Genomic DNA, 21,530 nt, shown 5'->3' with positions numbered 1-21,530 from the left:
TAAAGACATTTCTCTTAAAATGCATTTTGTTAAAAAATAAAGAGCTCATCTTGTTATCTACCTCTGCAGACGTTGTTTATCATCCTAATAAAACTTCCATGTTCTGGATTATTTTTCCTTTGCAGCTCTCAGATATTTAATTTCTCACTTCAACATCTTCAAAAGAATGCATATACTTGAAAAGTAGTAAGGAAAGGATATTCCGCTAAAGTTTCTGTTACTAGTCACTCTAGTATATATTATAAAAAAGGATACTGGAGATTATTCAGTAAAGTTACAAGTTCAAAGTTACCTTTTTAAATCACACGATCATAATTACTCCCTTATCAGAAAAGATTGTTTATGATCAACTACATTTTTAAAGTTACTATTTATTGACAAGTGTATAAGTTCACTAGAAATAAATTTTCATCTTTATGAAATATTGCAGGTACCTCTCCAAATGATTGACAGAGTAAGATGGCACCTTCAGCTGTCCCTCATACAAACTATATCTGCAGATGACTGTCAGCCAAAACTAGGCTAAAGAGTCTAACATCTGTTACCCCATATTTTTTATATTACTTTCTAAATACTTTCAATTCAGCTTGTTATTACATAGATTTTATATATTTATTAACCTATTGTTCATTATGTGTAATATATAATTAATGTCCTTAATAAGTGTGTGTATGTTTACACAAGTTATGTTTTCCTGTGAAATCTAGTCCCAGAAATGGAGTTGTTGAGTTAAAGGGATGTCAGGTTATTTGAATTTTTGATACAAAGCACTAAGTTGCCCTTCGGAAATAATTTACCAATTTCATATACCAACGATGTACGAGAATGCGTTTTTCCTCACATACGCCAACACTGGTAATTACTTTTTAAATATCAGCATGACTTTTAAAAATATATCTTATTTTATGTTAATTTGCATTTTTCTGATTACCAGGGAGGACTAAATATCTCTGGTAAAAATATAAAACTTGTTAATCATAAGGAATATTAGTCCAAGTTTGCATTAGTTTATAGCACAATGACAATTACCTCCTGTTAAATACTGCTATAGGCAGCCAGGCACGGTGGCTCACTCCTGTAAACCCAGCATTCTGGGAGGCCGAGGTGGGCAGAATATCTGAGGTCAGGAGTTCGAGACCAGCCTGGCTAACAGGGTGAAACCCCAGTTCTACTAAAAATATAAAAAATTAGCCAGGCATGGAGGCACATGCCTGTAATCCCAGCTACTAGGGAGGCTGAGGCAGCAGAGTTGCTTGAACTTGGGAGGCAGAGGTTGCAGTGAGCCGAGATCACACCATTGTACTCCAGCTTGGGAAAGAAGAGAGAAACTCCATCAAAAAAAGAAAAAGAGAAAGAAAAAAAAATCCGTGTCCTAGGCTTACCTATCACGCTCTTCCTTCAGCTTCTTGGGAAACTGCTGAGGATCCATTTCCCCAGTCTTTCTTTGTTGGGGTAATCTGTCAGCAGCAGCTGTGCGATCACATAGATTTTCTGATACTGGTATTTTTTCACTTTTGTTTGTATTATTTCCTTCTTTGACCTTTAATAAAAGTAATATGAATAATAATTATTATTTTATTCAATAAAAATAACTTTTTTCCTGATTTTTTCACTTGATTCAGGTTAAATGTCACCATTTTTATCATAAAAGTATTTTGTGTTTACTTTAATCTTATCATTGTACATAATGATTATAACTATAAGGTACTCATCATTTTATCATTGAAATTTTTGCCAAGTCTGCTTATTTCTGTTTGAGTGAACAGAAAAATTTTACAAAATTTCAAAAAGGCTCTTCTCCATTTTGTGCTTTTATTCCCATCCACTCTTTGCTGCCTGATATAAATTTTTATACTATCTGACTGGCAGAAACAGAGAAATAAAAAGACACAGGCGTAACATATGTCTTCTGTCTTTACCACCTGGATTTTACATGAAATAGCCAGATGAAGAGGATGTGACCTTGTGGGGCTTCAGGAACAGTAAAGAAGTTTCCCTTTTCTGCACTAAGCTATTCTTTTCCCCACTGCCTTTTATCTCTCTCTTTTTTTTTTTTTTTTTCCATTTGAATCCTGGGATATCAAAAAAGTAAACGTGCTCCCTGAAGGATGGGAACCAAAGTTTGCCACAACACAAGAAGCAGAGTGAAACTGCTGAGTTTCTAGTGCAGAATTCTGGAAAATGCGATGCTTCCCAGATTTCACATTCGATTACCACAAAAGTTGATAGGTGGAAAGCATATGGTCCAGTTACCAACTTTAGCCCCATTATCTACTGATAATGGGAGTCAAACCAACCAAGACATATTAAATGTTTCATCCACATCTCCTAAGGTGGCATTCACTAGCATTTCATGGCACCAAATAACATGATACAATTCCATATTGCTGAATTACATAAAAAATCAATTTATCAAATTAGTCAGATATATTAAAAGTCTAACTTGAACAAAGCAATTTAATGCCTCAGAGGGTGCAAAAAGCCTCATGGGCTTTTACTTTGAAAGAATAAAATCTCTATCTTTAGAACACAATGTACAGAACTCAACTTCCTACTTAAGAGTCAAAGGTTAAATTTTTGGCTGATAAATTATGCTTCTTATATGATCAAAATCATACATGCCAAAACTTACTATACTTTATTAAACAACATAAGGTCTGATTCAGCAGAAAAATTGGAAAGTGGTGATTTTTAAAAATATGTGGAAGTATATATCTGTTTTCAAAAGTATTTGAAATAACCATGATGGGACTATAAGTTCAAACAGTTTGAGCTAAGCAGATAAACTTGCATGCATGAAAACACATTAAACAGACTCATTTGGCTGGGAATATTCATTGCAACTCTCAAGGTGAGATGTGTTTTTGTGGCTCATCTCAGTCATTGCTTCCCTCCCATTGTATTTCCATTCTATTAATAAATAAACGTAGTTCATCTCTAAATGAATACAGAAAAAAGAATCTAGAATCTAGAGCTTATTTCTTTACCAATTTCTTTATGTTTATCTGGTTCAGAAGGTCTCTTGGTATATGGATGAATTAGTTTCCCAGCCCATATGCCACTTGGAAGACTGAGAGTGAGACTTAGGTTGATTAATGAACAAACATTATGAGAACATTCTCCAGAACCATTATTTAGATAGCAGAACTAATCTACTTAGACACATAATTACATATTTAGATAACCCCACTGTAACTGTACGCATGAGATTTTCTTGAATAGAAAATTTGACTAAATCAAATAATTGATAAAGAGAAAAAAGAGAAGCAGCAAGTGAACCTCTGTCTTTTGGAAGTTGGACTTTCTCTTTCTCTAAAGCCAGGAACTCTACTTGTAACATGCCTATCTCATTCTTAAACCTTGGAATATCTTGCTGTAAGTCTCCTAGCTATATTTTTGGTGTTTTTTTCACTATGTGGCAGAGAATAACTCACATTTTATAATTCAAGATTCCTGCTTTTGTAGTTGTTAGCACTGGGATTGTCATATGGTGGCTTCTGGAACAAGCACTGTATTGGTTTTCTGTTTTTAGAAGTATCTGTAGCAGCAGAAATACTATAGCTTTCTATCTGAATCATAAGCTTCATTTCTTTGGGGTGGGTAAACCACAAATCAAAAAGACTCTCAGGATCTCTAGATTGAGGCCAATACCTAATGTCTAATTTCCAAATAGTGGTATTCGGGTTTATATTTTTTGCTATTTGCATGTCAAACTCTTAATCATCTTTCATTTCAATCATAATTACTAGGTTCCTTAATTTTTTGGTTTCTGTATCATTAAATATTTTTTCTTCATCTTTTTTAGAAGCAAGCTATGTGTCTGGTTTGTTATCATTTTTATAGTCTGATTTATTTTCATTTAAATGAAACTTAGAAGATGACTGGCAAGTATATTTCAGGGACCTGGTGTGGGAATGGAATGAAAGACATTTTTCATGGGCTTCCTCTGTTCAGGCGCCGCCTGGAATGTCACAGAGTTAGACCCTCCAGATGTATCTTCCTCCTCACAATCATGGACATGACTCATCAGATCAGAGGGCACTCCTTTTTTGTTCATCCCTCTTTAGAGTTACTATGTAGAAGCTCTGCCTCAGGGCAAGCAATACTTTTGGAGTTTTCAAAACTTTCACCAATATTCAGCTTGAACTTGTTTGCAATGAATATTAAAGAAAGTCCTGAATATACAGATAGATTCCCGTTATCACAATTCTCACCCAGTTCTGGTTCTTGAGACCTTTTTTTTGGCAAGTGCAAAATGGAAAACAAATTTGCTTGTTTTGTTTCTCAGTTACTGTCTTTTCTGTTGGAGTGCATGTTTTAAAATTGGCTTTAATCAAGTACAAACAAAGAAATGTTCGAAAATAATTAAAATTTAACTGATACTTAATCTATGTGTCACTACTTTTATATGATGGGATTGTAACTAAAATATGAAAAATAATGTGCCTTGGCTTAACATAGGAGAGAAACATGAACTGGCAAGCTGAACTCTCTGTGTTTGTTTGGACTCAACTTAATTCATTATGTGTTAAATCTACCAGAAATGAATTCAAAGATATGTAGTATTATAAAAGATTCCTCTCTTACAAAGATTTTACCTCAGCATACCAGAAAGAGTGAGCCCCTACAGTGCATGTATATTTCTGAAGATTAACTAGAGACTAGGCAAACACTCAATTATTAAGAGCCAAACTGAACACCACTAACAAAGAGAAGCAAAATTTTAAATTCCAATTCAAATGATATACTATGATAGTGTTATGTATCTAGATAGATTTTCTGCTTATATCCACTTCTAATATATCTTAAGTTCCACTAGTGATAGTGGATGGATTTTTTAAATTGTAGGAATATTTTCTATGTATTTATGTTGAAATAAAGTTATTGTTTGTACCCTGACACCAAAGGTCCCATTCTGCAAGGTAGGATTCTCTTAATAGGCAACTGGGTTGACTTTTATGACCCGAACACAGACACTGAAGTCAACTGGTGACCACAAAACAGAATAAATCTTTAAACTGGACACTGGTGACCAGCAATATAAAACTGCAACGTTTGAACCACTGGCAATGATGACTCCTTTAGCGCTAGTTTAGCTCAGTGGCCATCATGGTTAAATTGTTCATAATTTCGATTTCTTAGTAATGAGACTCAATATTTCATGTTACCTTCTGAATCAAGAGTAAGGTTATAAAAATAAAAGAGCAAGAGAATTCTGAAGATTTCTTGCCTCAATTCCCAGAGTAAAGACAGCTATGAGTTACTAGAGATAGTAAGAATATCTTAAGTTTTGTAACAGGTTAAAATGTTTTAAAAATTGAATATAAAATTATGATCCATTGGATTCTAAAGGTATAGTCTAAAAGGTCATGTCATTTGGTCTATGCTTTGTTACTAAAGCAAAAAAAAAAAAAAAAAAAGAAAACAATGTTAAACAAGAAACTTAAATTTTTATATACCTGTGGTTGCTTCTTTTCGCTTCTTTCACGCCTTTCTTGCTCTTCCTCTGAAGCCACTAGTAAGGCTTGTTCTGTTGACAAATTCATTGGTTTAGTTCAAATGAACTAAGAACAGTTAGATAAAGACTATAATCTTTATAAAAATAGAGAATAAAATTTCTTTGTATTATATATTTTGAGAGTTGAAATGAAGCTTAATGTTGACTGAAATATTTACTTCTTTAAGAAATACTTCTCATTATCCAAAACTTCAACAAACCCCTTGGGGAGACACTAGGTATCACCAGGTTCAAGCCATACAAAATCTCAGGGTCACTTACAAATTTTTCCACCCAATATAAATAAACAAAGCTGTTGCAAACAAAACAAATTTTGAAATACAGTCAAAATATACAATGTAACACTTTACTATAATTCATAACAGTATCTTTTTAACAACACACTGAGTTGGCAGTTATTAATAATTTGCAAAATTATCATTGTTTACACCTTAATTAGTGTGCACCCCATTTTTTACATCACAAATGTTTTCCCTTGCTATTCTGAAAAATTTATTTTCATCTTCTAAGACTCAGAATGTAGGCTGGCCATAATAGCTCACATCTGTAATCCCAGCACTTTGGAAGGCCACAATGGGAGAACTGCTCAAGGCCAAGAGTTTTAAGGCCAGCCTGGGAACCATAGATAACCTTGACTCTACAAAAAATTAGACAGGTATGTTGATATGTGCCTGCAGTCCCAGCTACTCAAGAAGTTCAGGTGAGAAGATCCCTTGAGCCCGGGAGTTTGAGGTTGCAGTGAGTCTCGATCACGTCATTGCACTCCACCCTGGGGCATAGAGTAAGAACTTGTCTCCAACAACAGAAAACGAAAAAGAAAAAAGGCTCAGAATCCTGTGTGAAGTCTTCCTTCATTCTAGCTGTCTTTCTCCACACACATGTGTCTGCTTCATGGGCCTCCCTTAGTACTTTGGCAATTTTTCCAGTGTCACTTTACCACCTAAACTGCACGTCATGTCTTTACATATTGATCCCCTTTGCTGCTAGGTTGTAGAGGACAATCTTTTGAATCATCTTTGTATAAACAGTCTTAACTTTGCTAAATAATTATTGAGTTCCTGCTATGTGTTAAGCACTGGGGTATAAGGAAGGAAAATAAAAGCTGTCAGCGATGGCTTTCCTAAAGATCATGCATGAGCTGCGACTTAGAGAGTGAGGTTAGCCAGATTAAGTGAGGCAGAGGGCGGGAAAGGGTGAGCACATGACAGGAAGCAACGAGAAAGGGAGAGAAGCCTCCAAGAGTGTATGTATTTCTCTGCAAAAGAGGAATGGTGAGGGGGCCATTGCCAGCAGCTCAGTAATTCCAGAGAAAAAGGCAGATGGGGAACGGGCTATGGATGAAGATTTGGGCAGAAATCAGTTTTCTTGTCTTTTCTTTTTTTGAGACAAGGTCTTACTCTGTCTCCCAGACTGGAGTGCAGTGGAATGATCCTGGCTCACTGCAACCCGGCTTCCCAGGTTCAAGCAGTTCTCCTGCCTTAGGCTCCCAAGTAGCTGAGATTGCAGGTGCATGCCACTACCGCCTGCTAATTTTTGTATTTTTATTAGAGATGGGGTTTTACCTGTTTGACCAGGATCATCTTGAACTCCTGACCTCAAATGATCTACCTGCTTCAGCCTCCCAAAGTGCTGGGATTACAGACATGAGCCACCATGCCCAACCCAGAAGTCAGTTTCTGAAATCCTTATATATCTTTAAGATGCTTGGACATTAGGTATTCAGGAGTGGTTCATGGATCTATTTGCATTAGAGATAATTAACTCTAAATACTGTGAGGAGCATAAAATTTTGAGACACATAAACAAATGAACAAAAATAAAACATAAGGCAATGTTGCAAAGATGATGCAGGCCTGAGATGTTTTCAGAAATATTTAGGATATAAGTATCAGTGGTCATTATAAGAATGGATTTTTACTGCATGAATAAATGTATATATCTGGGTCCCTGGAGCAATACACTCTGCTCATTACTTTACAAACTTTATCAAATGAGAAGTAAATTAATCTACATAAACTGTTTCAGTTACTTCTATTTACTTTACACTTTTTCTGTTTCAGTTTTACCATGTGCAGGAAATGCATTTGGGTTTTGTGGTGGTTGTTGTTGTTGTGTGAAATGGAGTTTTGCTCTTGCTGTCCAGGCTGGAGTGCAGTGGTGCTATCTCAGCTCACTGCAACCTCTGCCTCCCAGGTTCAAGAGATTCTCCTGCCTCAGCCTCCCAAGTTGCTGGAATTACAGGCATGTGCCATCATGCCCAGCTAATTTTGTGTTTTTAGTAGAGATGGGTTTCTCTATGTTGGTCAGGCTGGTCTCAAACTCCCAACCTCAGGTTATCTGCCTGCCTCAGACTCTGAAAATGCTGGAATTACACCCACGAGCCACGGCACCCAGCCACATTTGGGAATTTTCTTTTAAAAGTTCTGCTTCCTGGATTTACCAAGCTCATGAGAAAATAGAAGCAAATAAGTCATTTGCATAGTTCAGAAACTTTGGATTTATAACTTGTCGTCACTACTCTAGAAGACTATCATCATGTTTTGTAAAACAAAATGTTAATTCTAGACATAAGGGGAAAAAGAAATTAAAACTATAAGGGTGAAAATATATTGCATAATTTATTACTCTTGACATGACCATATGACTGATTAAGAGCACTGAATTTCACTTGCATGTAAAGTAGACCCCATATTAGCCGCAGTTAGTCAATAGACTTGGTGTTCTAGCAGAATTAAATTGGATGCTCCTGTGTTATCTTTAAACGATACAGCTCTTCTGAACACCCATACTCCTAGTGCATGACTATCCATTAAGACAAGGTGAAGGAATGTGTAAGTACAGCTGAGGAGACACCATAAGGCAAATGCTCAATGGTTCCCATTAATATTGGGGAAATCAACACTATAATACAGAAAGCTATAGGCATTATTTAATATTTGGCTTGGGAAGGTATTTTTAGTGACATTGCATACAGTTGTAACTAATAATTGCACAATTAGAGATGTAAAAATAAATCAAAGCCACATTGTCTTTGAGTAGGAAATCTGTAGACGTCTGCAGCAGCCCCCAATTTTTCCAATCCAGCCCCAAAATTCTAAATATAATCATGGTACCACTCTCAAATGTATGTTAAATACTAAACTCAATGAAATTACACTTTCTCCTTATTCTCTTTGTTATTTGTATGTTGCTTTCCTTAAAGGAAGAATACAAATGCCTTGCTAAGAAGCATTCTGTTTGGGTGTAGCCTGCACAAGGGGAGGAAACACAAAGGACTTTTGGCCACAAAATGACTTCTGAAAAGTCAGAACTGTGGGAGCATGAAGCCAGCCAAGGGAATCGAGAATAACATGTTCTATGCTTCCTTCCCTTCTTTGTTCTCTTCCTACTCTAATAGCTGCGACTCACACAGGTAATGAAGAATATAATTCCCTGATAGTAACACAGCTCCAAGATTAATCCTTTCTTTAACTATGAAGTTTGTGTGTCCAAAGTCTGTAGTTGCTGTCTGATTTTTCATCACTGATGGTGATACACATTTATCATCAACTCACAACTTCCCAAATCTTTGAAAAGTCTTACTATTGATGATTCAACTAGTAGAAACATAATCTAAAATATCTGAAAATTATGTTTTTATTTATTAGAATGTAAATAGTAATACAAATTGTAATAAAGTGTAAAGATTCTTTCTTCCCTGAAGCAGTACCATGTTGTCATTTACCCCACAAACACACTACTCCCTCGTGGTCTAATGTATTTTACAAGTCCTGTAATTGCTATTAACTCAAACAAGTTTATTTAACTTGTTTTAAGCTTCTATGATTTACTACAATTTACTTTGAATCACTCAACGATCTCTCTTATATATGTTGTTTTCCATGAGGAATTTGTTTATTAATAATTAAGATTCTTCAGTGATAAGAAAATATTTGAATAAATAAGTTTGAGAATAAACACATGATATTATTGTGTGTTTTTGTGTTCTAGAGACAAAAACTTCAAAAAAATTATAATGAATATACATTAAATTAAAAACTGCCTTCATTTAACCAAGATGATCTTCCCTCAATGCATGAATACCTTCAGAATTCACATGTGAAGCCTTAAATATAGACCAAAGATTTATATAAAATACAATAGCCTTAACAATCTTATCTGTAGCCAACACAGTGGATCCCGCCTATAATCCCAGCACATTGGAAAGCTGAGGTGGGCAGATCACCTGAGGTCAGGAGTTCGAGAGCAGCCTGGCCAACATGGAGAAACACCATCGCTGCTAAAATAGAAAAATTAGCAGGATGTGGTAGCACGTGGATGTAATATCAGCTAATTGAGGGGCTGAGGCAGGAGAATTGCTTGAACCCAAGAGGCAGAGGTTGTAATGAGCCAACACTTAGCCACTGCACTCCAGCCTTGGTGATAGAGCAAGACTTTGTCTCAAAAACACCAACAGGACCGAATATTTCCATTATAAAAATAAGTCTATGTTCACACGAGATCTGAAGAGTATACAACGCTGTGAGATAGGACAGAAATATATTTTAAAAGTTATATTCCCGGTTTCTGTATCAACAAAACTGTTGAATTTTAGCTTTTAAGACAAGTCAAGGAAAAGAGCAAAAAATGCAGAAGTGAAACTTGAAAGGTCACTTGGCCATCAAGGGTTCATGATCACTGAACTTACACAAACTACATATATTTTTCAAAACATTATTTCTGAATTTTGATCTGAGCATCCCTGGAGTTTCAGATTCATTCAAGGATGTCCACGAGGTCAAATAAGACAATGTCACTTGCTATTTTCAATTTTCTTTTCTGAGAACAGTGCAGCATTCTTCCTCAGAGAAATGAATTGTCCTAACTTCATAGGCTGAAGGCTCACGAGTCATAGTTCTAAGAGTATGTATAAAATATGGTGGTGCATGCTTGTATTCTGAACCTTTCAGCTTTAAACTTTCATATAGCAAATATTAATAGACACAAACTGATTTTAAAAAGCCCTTTTAATCTGACATTATTTCTATTTTTCTTTCTTTCTTCATTTCTCAGCAATAGGAGAGTCTAACTGAAACTGGTAAAGTGGTAAAAGGGAATACAATGAAAAGTGTAAAATGAGTTAAACCAGAGATAATCATATCAATGTGGATGCATCTGGAAAATACGATACACCAAAGAAAGTGGCAGAAAAGTATGTAAAGTGTAGAACCACTCATATACCATTTTAGGACACAAATAAAACATTCTGCATATTACTTCGGAGCATCACTATATAGTCAAAGATTTCAAAAGGGCATTGAAATGAAAACTAATTTACGATGTCGGTAGCCTCTATGCAATCATGTTTTAAAAACCTTAACACCAAAAAGTCTCAAAATAACCCTTTTAAAAGACTGTCTACCAGTTATAAATGAATCGTTACTTTCCTCATTTTTAATAATCAAAGACACCAAAACTCACACATACACACACCTGTGCATACACCTATACGCACAGTCTGCTCATTGGAACATCTGATTGGTTTCAGATCATCAGTGTAATAACACTAGCAGCAAGTATCTAGAGTTAACACAGAAACTGACACGTTAATAAGTAAAGCCTTCCTCTAGGTAAAGATCAGAACTCCAACTAGCACATAACTCACTGGAAATAGCTTAGAGTCTCAAAATTCACTGCTTTGAATCCCTGACAAGAACAAAAATGTTATATTGAAAACTTTATGCTATTCAAAATATTAAAAGAGAAACATCTGAGTCAAACTTTACATTTTAAAAATATTTTTATGGCTTCTAAATTTGTTTTTATTCAAATATGAATACCAACAATGACATTTATGTCAATGCCTTCCATTCAATTATGAACAAATAGGATTAGCAGTAAGAATAATGTGAGAACTTCCATCATTTAATGTACTTATTTCCAGCATTCCATTTGTATTGATAACATACCTGCTCTCAAGGTCTGTACTTTCTTTCTTTGTGCTGCCCCTTTCACAGCAGGATCTTCCATTTTAGTGCTAGGCTGAATGGGTTTTAAAAGAAAATGATTCACAAATCATATATATTTTATACAATATGGAGTTAGTGCTTCAAAAAATATGCATAATTAATTACCTTCAAGGAAGGATGTTGTGCAGGAGGCCCTACAAAGCAAAGGGGATATGTCATCAATTATATGTAAGTATGACAGGGCCAACCAAACATTCAGGCAGTGTTACTATCAAGCTGAATTCTCATGCCTGGCCAGAAAAATAATTACTTAAGGTTTTGAGGGTAATGCTTGGCTGCTTCTTTTCCTTGCCTAGGACAGCAACATGACAGAAATATAGTGAGGAAAATAGGAATATAGGATTCCTAAAACTCACAGTTTACATTTCAACAGTGAGATTATGTTTCAAATGCCTATACCTAAAACAGAAAAGCAAGGATATCACTGTAAACACGTGGGCTGATGAGGAGAAAAGAGACCATTAAACAGATGAGGAAATCAAACCTGAGGGTATCAATGTCAAGGCTGAGGGTGAAGGTACAGAGTATTTTCACTCAACACATCAGAGGCATTGCTGCCAGCACACCACAGATAAATTCCCCATGTCCTGTCGCTGAGGAAATACACAGTTGAGATGACAGTTCAGGTGAGCGTGCAATTCACCTCTCATCAAAGACAGTGTTCTAAATTGATCAGCTGTTATACACACTTATGAAATCACAGCTAAATAAAATATTCATTTTTCCCATGACCACATGGGCTACTGTAGCACCTACATTTCTCCTATCCCCTCGTTTGGCCTTAAATTACAGCTCTTTGATCCGCTCATAAGGCGGTCCATAAAACACATCAAATAAACCATGTAGAATCAGTTTCCAATATCAAAATATTTATCAAAAAAGAAAACACTGAAATACCACAGACTTGCTGGATATGAATGCACTTTTATACTGCAAAATCAGTGCAGTATTTATTGAAAATGAGAAATTTGATATTCACAGAATGAATTTTATAATATGATTGCATCTAAAATTAGCTAAGTTTGGTATATTATCTTACACTGTAAAGGACATTTATAAAACAGCTATCATATCAAATAACTGGCTGTCTCAAAAAAAATTAGTCAAAGCATCTACATGCAACTTAATCACATCTTATTCACTCACGTCAGTGAAACTTCTCTCTCTGAGGCCTGACAGTTATGAAATGAAATGAGCTGCTGCAGTTTACCCCAAGTCTAGCACTCCCTCCTGTCTCCAGTACTCCCCACAGCAATAACCTCTCTTGTGAGACGGGGCATATGCCAAAGCAACTGGAAGTGCCTCATCTCAAGTTTACTTGGCTTTAACTCCCAAGAACCCAGCGAATATCTTTCTTTCCTCCCTCCTTGTCGTTTCACAATCCCTCTTCCTTTGAAAAAGTGATTTTTAGATCTGTCATCCTGATGCTTCCCTTCCTAGCTGCTCTTTGCGGATCATTGTGACCACTCTTGTCATCTGTGTTCAGGAGTAGCATACACCTCTAATCTCTCTTCTCATCTCATTCTCCTTCCCCTGTGGCTAGAATCATGCTCAGAAATAAAAGGAAATTAATGCTCTCCCTGGATTCTGTTATTTTTTAAATTGCTCTCCAATAGTTCTTTTTCCAGATTTCTCTAAAGGAAGGCTATTCCCTTGTTATTCAGGGCAGTGCCAGGGACCAGCACCAACATCACCTGAGTACTCATGAGAAATACAGAATCCCATACCTGCTGAATCACAATGTGCACTTTCCAGAAGCTCCTCAACTAATTCATGACCATTTGAATGCCCTTTTCTACACTGATGTGCTTGCATATTGGTTTACCCTAATTGCCCTGTTTGGCCTAGTGTCAATTTCTTCCCTACTATGTCCCTGAATTTAATACTACATTATAAGCCATAATGTTTCTAATGAACTTTTAGTCAGGCAATACCATCTCTACTTAATTTACTATCCCATGAATTTACACCATTTTCTATACAACTAAATTTTATCCATACATGGCTGACCATTTACGGTGATATTCATCTATGGTAGATAAAACACAGGTCTGTGTGGTAAAGTACCTCAATCCTTAATGCCTCCCCAGTAGTGAGGATGACAGCAAGAGTAGGAAAATGTTACTCTAATTCACTGACACATTTTGGTACTGGAAGCTCACTTTATCTTGTTTCCTATTTCTAACACCCTGTTCTTCCTTCTTCTACAGATCAATTTGACTTTACCACCTTCCATTACATATACCCGCATATGCTTTTTAAAATTTATTCCATGTACACTCTGCCCTCTTCATTCTTTCTTTCTCTTTTATTCATTTCCTCCTCCTTCTCTCCTGACTTACCTCAGTTTTTAGAGTATCTTAAAATGGAACTCATAGCTCAGCTCCTTCAGTGGTGCTCCCAATAGAATCAACTACTGACCCTTGGTTAGAGATACAACTTATCACCATTTTAATTCTCCTTTACTTATTATAGTTAATAGGACATTTTCTTTAGCTAGGAGACTATATTAGTGTTCATATTCTAAAAGAAACATTCCATTAAATGACTTTTAAAACAAAATCCAGTTCTCACCTTCTCCTTCTCCTTTTCCTTTTCCATTGACTATTCCATTGCCTTTTTCATGGGAAGGTCCAGGTAAAGGCTGTGACAATGTCTCGGGGACACACTGCTAAGGAAATATCAAGAATTAGTTTCCATTTAAAAAATTATAATGAGTTGCATCAAGAGTTTCTTATCATTCTCTTTTTATGAAACCGGATCTCATTCTGTCAACCCAGGGCTAGAATGCAGTGGCATCATTATGGCTCACTGTGGTCTCAACCTCCCGACCTCAGGCAGTCTTCCCACCTCAACTTCCTGAATAGCTGGAACTACAGGTGCATACCATCATGACAGGCTAATGTATTTATTGGTAGTTTTGTAGAGACAAGGCCTCATTATACTGCCCAGGCTGGTCTCAACCTCCTAGGCTCAAGTAAACCTTCCACTTCTGCCTCCCAAACTGTTGAGATAACCAGTGTGCACCAGCACACACAGCCCTAACCAGTTCCTTTAAATAAACCTCAATGTTGCCCAGATATGGTGGCTCACACCTGTAATCCCAGCCCTTTGCAAGGCCAAGGTGGGTGGATTGCTTGAGTTCAGGAGTTTGAGACCAGCCTGGGCAACATAATGGGAATACATCTCTACACAGAAATACAAAAAGGAGTCAGGCATGATGGTGTGTGCCTGTATCCCAGCTGCTCAGGAGGCTGATGTGGGAGGATCACTTGAGCCTGAGAGGTGGAGACTGTAGTGAGCCAAGATCATGCCACTGCAGTCCAGTCTGGGGAACAGAGCAAGACCCTGACTCCCCAAAAGTTTCTATTTAAAATGTGAGAACAAAGAGAGATACAAATGAAAAACAAGCCTAATTGGTCAATGAAATATGAGCTTAAGTCAAGAAAGAAAAGAAACAACATGAAGTACAATAAAATACATGGAGAAATAGATCTATTAAAGAGTCTTTTGGTCTTTCATATTCTGAATAATACTAATTAATATTTATGCTACAATTAGTTTCTGTAAGTATTTCTGTGATATAGTTTATTACTCTAAGACATTCAAGTAGCTAAATATGGTCATCTACCACTACCTGAAAGAACATTATTACAACAGAGGGAAACCTGGAACTTTTCATCAAATTTCCACCCAGGAAAAGATTTCGTCACCAGAATACTAAAGAGTAATGTATGGCTTGAAATGGTATATTTAATAGAACATGAGTTGAGGCTAATAAAACATTTAAGAAATGTTAATGTAATATCACGATGTTAACATTCCAGTTGAATGATACTAGAAAATATATTGTAACCCTCTTTGCTGCTGACGACCTATTTCTAATTTATTTCCTTTTTATTTATGGCATAATTTCTCAACATAACACATCAAAACTTATACACCTTTATATAGTAAGAAATAATACAAATGTAAGCAATATTTTCAATACAATATTTAATCATTAGACACATTAGATATATTACTTACAATATTCTGTTATATAAAAATTCACTTGTCTATTTATTCAGACTAAACAACTATTAAGGCTGAATGTCTCCTGTCTGTAACCTCAGCACTATGAGAGGCTGAGGTGGGCAGAACACTTGAGCCCAAAGGTTAAAGACCAGCCTGGGCAACAAGGCAAAACCCTGCCTGTTCAAACCTCAGCCAAGCGTGGTGACACAGTTCTATCGTGACATAGGACAATAATTTCAACTACTTGGATGGCTGAGGTGTGAGGATCACCTGAGTCCAGGAAAGAGAGATCAAAGTGAGCCAACATCTCACCAGTGCCCTCCAGCCTAGGGGACAGAGTGAAACCTCATCTTAAAAAACAACAATGAAAATGCTTCTTACATGGAACACTGTATTCTAGGCACTCCAGGAGAGACACAAATGTGTTTACTGACCTCCAGTAGCTTATGGTATGCAGGAGCTTCCAATGATTATTTAAACAACTAAATATCAAAACTTCAAAATTTGAAATTTCAGAGTGTGATATAAGGACTTTGAGTGGTTATATTATTTTATTTCATTTTTTCAGATGTAGTCTAGCTCTGTCCCCCAGGCTGGAGTGCAATGGTGCGATCTTGGTTCACTGCAACCTCTGCCTGCCGGGTTCAAGTGATTCTCCTGCCTTGGCCTCCTGAGCAGTTGGGAACACAGGTATATTCCCAGTTTACATAAGTATTTCTGTGATAGTATTTCATGCCTGGCTAATTTTTCTGTGTGTGTGGGTTTTTTGTTTTTTGTTTTTTGTTTTTTTTTTTTAAAGACAGGGTTTCACCTCACTGGCCAGGCTGATCTCGAACTCCTGACCTCAGCTGATCTACCGAACTCAGGTGATCTACGCACCTCAGCCTCCCAAAGTGCTGGGATTACAGGCATGAGCCACTGAACCTGGCCAAGTAAATATTTTAAATAAACTACGATGATAAAATTATGATGTTAAAGTCTTATTATATTGGTATTAAGAGTCTCTGCTTCTAGAACTGGTTATTTGCAGCAAAATATGTTATTCAATTAGAGGAAGTGTTTTATATAAACTCTTCATGGACAACTCATAAAACACACAAATATCCCTTTGGGATGCAAATTTTGAGAACATAAATTTAAATGTCTACATTTCCATAATTTATATTTTTAAATCAGATACATTCTTGTTATGCTGCCCAGGCCGTTCTCAAACTCCTGGGCTCAAGCAATCTTCGTGCTTCAAACTCCCAAGCAGCAGGGTCCACCGGTGTATACCACCACACTCAGCCATTTTTCTACAATTTTTAATATTATTTTAGTCTCACTACAGAATAATATAGGTAGAGAAACAATCTCCCCTAGAAACTATATGATATCAAAATAATAAGTTTCCAAGAAAAAGCTCTATGCTATGTCCTGGACATTTTCACCACCAAAAAGTACCAGAGGGGGTCCATGATTACTGCAAATTATTTGAACACTGAAGATTTATAGAGGTATACATAGTATGAAAGTCACACTTGTATGATTAAAAAGTCAAAGTGTTACTATTTATCCAAATAAACCTTAACCAAATTTCATATTTCCGTTATTGGGGAAAGCATTTACTAATGCAACTTTCCTGTCACTACTTATTTTCCAGTTCACAGCTCCCACCCTGTCACAGTACTTGTCAATTTTTGTTAGTTACCAAAGATAAACAAATTTTTTGAATCAACTAGCCATATGTATGTTTTTCTCTGACCAACTTTCCATTATCATCATAAAACAATGACAGGCAAACCACTGCTGAATCTGAAAAGTAAATACTGTGCAAAACTAGATTCAGAGTGAGAAAATTAATTTTACAAGAGGCCACTTTACCTTAGTAGCAACACTCACGTCTTTGTCATCCGATGTAGGCAACGAATCCACACGCAGTTCATGGAAAATGCTTGAGAACAAAAACACACAATGAAAAGAGCAAGTTGATTTCTTTACAATTTTTATAATTGCCAGTTTATATCCAGCTTCCCCCTCAAACAAAAGACATAATCTGGGGAAAGGTCGGTGATCCATATATTAAATAATGATTCTTGATACAATTAAAATATGGCCTCTGTTCTAAAAATAGATTTTAGTTACCTATTTCTGCCTCCATCTGTCTAAATCTATAAAATATTCAATGAAAACTGACCTTGAGTTTTATATAACAAATAGTGACAGTCAATATATTGGCAGAGTCTGACAGTAATTTACACACACAAATTATCTTTCCTGAAGCTGAGCTTAAAATTCAATTAATGGATGACAAAAATGTTGTTACCTAAACTGGAAGAAAGCTTATGACTTCAAACAAGGTAGAAAGATCCACTGTCCCTTTTCCTTGATCTATCTCTCCTTAAAAGACTAATCTGCTTCACCTCAAAATGGCAGTCCTGATTCCTCAGCATGGAACCCACTGAGGAAGGTCCTATTGCTGTCCTTTGCCCTAAATCAGTATAGGGAATCCCCTGCAATATTTGAAATGTATGAAAGCTAAATGGACAAAAGTCAAATAACAAAGGTGTATATTCTTATTGAGAATACTTTTCCCAGAAAGATGAAAACATTAACAATTATAAAATCCCATTATTTTCACTCTATAGGTACTACCTTATTCAGGTCCACATAAGCTAACAAGCCCTTAACAATTTTCGTAGATACTCAGACATCCAAGGAGAGAGACTGCAGGAGAAACAGAGTCCTGGTAGTTGTACCTCTATTTCCCTAAGTATTATCTAAATATCTTTCTTCCTATGGGCTCCCACTTCCAGATTCCACTACTGCAGGGCTCCACAGAAATCTCCAATCTTCAACTCTTCAGTCTATGAAAGCACAGATTCCGGAAAGGATGGCCTCAAATGACCAGGAGTAGATCTCTATATTCCTGATCCTAAAAAACAAACTAACTGGAGTCTCCATCACCTTCCCCCAGCACAGACACACTGCCAACTACCCAACCGAACTCCATGACTGATTTGCCAGACGATCATGCCCCTGACCAGCCTACATGGACATGGGAAGGACATCAGTGAATTGGGAAGAGAGGCAGAGGTGAGGAGGCACCTGTCCTCTACCACAGATCTATGTAGTTCAGCAGTCTCCAGCCTCTTAGTACTCCAGGGTCTCTAAGCTACCCCTCTGTAAGTCAGGATGGAAGTAGATGATACCACATTTCTATCTGCTGTAGACACTCCTCCCAGTGTCTCAAAATGTTTTAGCATGTTTCAGGAAAAAACCTTCAAGTTTGACAGTCCTTGATAAAAAAACAACAACAATAACAACAAAAAAAAAAAAAAACAGCAAGATTGATAGAGCTCCCTTAAACCTTCTATTTTAATGTGCCTTTGTAGATAATTCCCAACATCTTGTGTCTTTCATCTTTATAATTTATCTTTACCAAACTTGTCATGAAAACCAATGTTTTGAGCTCTTATTGAAGAATCTATACTCCTATACAATCCAGTGTTGTTTCTCTTCAAACATGGCTTTCCCCTGCACATTCCATTATTATCTACTTCCGTTGGGTTCATCAGCTAATTCCATTCTCATTCTATCCACCGTGTGCACCAGACTCACTTCCATTTGTATTATTAAAACACACGCCAATAGGATAGAAAAAGAAGGAAGAGTACTGGGCATTAAATGAGTTCAAATCTCATTTCTGCCAATTCCTATGTCTTAAAAAAAGTCTACTAATCTCTTTGAGACTCACATTATCTATCTAGAGAATCACTTGACCAAATATTCAACACAGGTTAAAAAAAAAAAAAAAAAAAAAAAAAAAAACTAGAAATTATTTTAATTCATTCTAAGATTCCTTAACATTCTGTAATTCTATGTCCTCTTGATTCCGTCTATAGGAAAACTGGGAATACAAAACCCGCCGAATTTGAAAAAATATAATAGAACCAAAGAAACACAAAGAAAAGCAGAGAAGAAAGTTTTAAAAATCAAGACAAGATTATAGAAAAGTGGAAAAAGAAACAAGACTAAACAAAGTATTATGGAAGTCAACAGAAATCCTTGCCCAAATGGAAACCCAAACTGGGAAGTCAAATCATTTCTCTCTAATACTTGCCTAAACTTACTTTTGTAAAACTTCCAGTCCTATGGCCAAAGCTAAGTAAGTTCTGCCCTAAAGTCTTTGATGGTAAAAATAAGATACTGGTTACCAGGGAAATTGTCAAATTCATTAGGACAAATTCTTGGACTAACCACATTCTAACAATAACCTTCAATGAGAGTTTAAGGTACTTAAACTCTCATTAATTTAGGCATTAATTAAATTAATAAATCTGATTAAATTGATTCAGACCTATATCTTGATCCAATGGCTGCACAGATGTCTATCAATCTATGCTGAGGAGCAAGGGAAGGGATTTGGAAGGCAGGCAGGCTGACGGTCAAGTTGTGGGCCAGCTACTTTGTTAACTATGGGATCATGAGGCAATGAATCGACTGCACTAATCCATAGTTGTTTATTGAATAAATAGTAGGTTATAGGAACACAGATGTTGTGATGGCTTTATGAGATGATAAATGCACAGAACATAGTAGGATGTCTAGCCCAGAGTACAACGCTCAACAGATATTAGTTTCTTCTGTCTCTATTTCCTTAGTTAACATAAATGTTTACATCTATAAAATCCTACCTGACTGCAGATTCATCAGAACTTCCAACATCTATTAAAGAAAAAGGAAAAATGCATTTTAAATCAATAATATATGTACAGAATATTAAAAGGATAAGAGTGCACAACAACGCACGCCTGAACTCTAAACTATGTGGGAGGATGAGGCAGGAGGATCACTTGAGGAACCTAGAGTTTTGAGACCAGCTAGGGAAACACAGTAAGATCCTACCTTCATGAAAAAATGTGCACACTTATGTGTATGCTTTAGATACTGTTTTCGTTGTTGTTGTATTTGTTTTGGTTTAGTTTGGTTTTTTAAAGCATAAGACTGATGCTTTGTTACAAAGCATTCCTTTGGGAGCATGCCTGGGACCTTAGTAGAATTAACATTAATTACACCTATTGGTAGGTAATTAATGCAGTAAGATCTCCTCCCGTTGTATTTATTAGATGCAAAGAAGAATAAATTTATAAAATTTGGTATCTACATGTAACCTGCAGTATACAAGTCATCCCAGCCACACCTCATGAGAGGGAGTAAAAATGATATTGTTAGCAGAACAGGTGTGATGAGTCAACAGTGTCAGAGAGCATGACTTCTGGACCAAAATATGAGAGGCTGATAAATCAGAGTATACAGTAGTACCCTTTATCCACTATATGAGAGGAAAGACATACTTGACAGAGTTTTCTCTGCCCTCACGCCACAGCAACAATCACCTACAAAGAAGGCTTCTGTGACAAAAAGTGTGGAGAGATTTTCCCCCAACAAGCAAAAATCATTCCTGCTGATGACACCATTCAATTCTCACACCTTATCTGTAGACACAATCAGATTTAATTTAATTTATAAATTAAACTTTATCATCCATATGTATGTATAGGAAAAACAAGTTTGTGATTCAGCACTATTCGCGGTTCCATGCATCCACTGGGGGTCTTGGAATGTATTTCCCACAGTTAAGGGGGAACTACTGCACTTATTTTGTTATAGCACAACACAGCCTCTCTAGCTCTTCAGTTCAAACTGTTCAGTTTAGGATAAAACACCCTATATCACCAGAAGCCAGCAAAACATAGGAATCAGACCAGAAACAGGAATCCTTGCAAAGACCTTCCAGCTGCCAGTGGAGAAGAGCTGAAGAGAGATCGGTGTGTTACTCTGGCTAATACTCTTCTGGGGAAGGTGCTGGGTGGTTTCATTAGTTGTAGCTATTTGCTCTGCCCGATGTATAACAAGGCCCAACTTCACCTGCCATTTTACCTCCCACAGAAAGAACCACTGGAAACATCACTCCTTTAAGAGCTTATCCGTATTCAGAGAGAAGC

At 36.4% G+C, this 21,530-nt stretch overlaps 1 protein-coding gene across 2 annotated transcripts in view; it reads right to left on the bottom strand.

The window, feature by feature from the left end:
- The window catches only part of LOC140709207 (uncharacterized), a 146,313-nt gene that overhangs the window by 27,342 nt on the left and 97,441 nt on the right, over positions 1-21,530 (bottom strand). For both annotated transcript variants that reach the window (XM_073007134.1, XM_073007136.1), the window contains exons 37-44: positions 20,220-20,250; positions 17,407-17,476; positions 14,101-14,197; positions 11,777-11,818; positions 11,632-11,660; positions 11,467-11,539; positions 5,460-5,530; positions 1,383-1,540 (exon numbers count right to left, since the gene is read on the bottom strand). In XM_073007134.1, coding sequence (XP_072863235.1) covers positions 1,383-1,540; positions 5,460-5,530; positions 11,467-11,539; positions 11,632-11,660; positions 11,777-11,818; positions 14,101-14,197; positions 17,407-17,476; positions 20,220-20,250 — 571 coding nt within the window. The remainder of the gene's footprint in view (positions 1-1,382; positions 1,541-5,459; positions 5,531-11,466; positions 11,540-11,631; positions 11,661-11,776; positions 11,819-14,100; positions 14,198-17,406; positions 17,477-20,219; positions 20,251-21,530) is intronic.

This window comes from Chlorocebus sabaeus, chromosome 2, assembly GCF_047675955.1.
Source record: "Chlorocebus sabaeus isolate Y175 chromosome 2, mChlSab1.0.hap1, whole genome shotgun sequence".
Taxonomy (NCBI): domain Eukaryota; kingdom Metazoa; phylum Chordata; class Mammalia; order Primates; family Cercopithecidae; genus Chlorocebus; species Chlorocebus sabaeus.
This window is presented reverse-complemented; position numbering and strand designations above follow the sequence as displayed.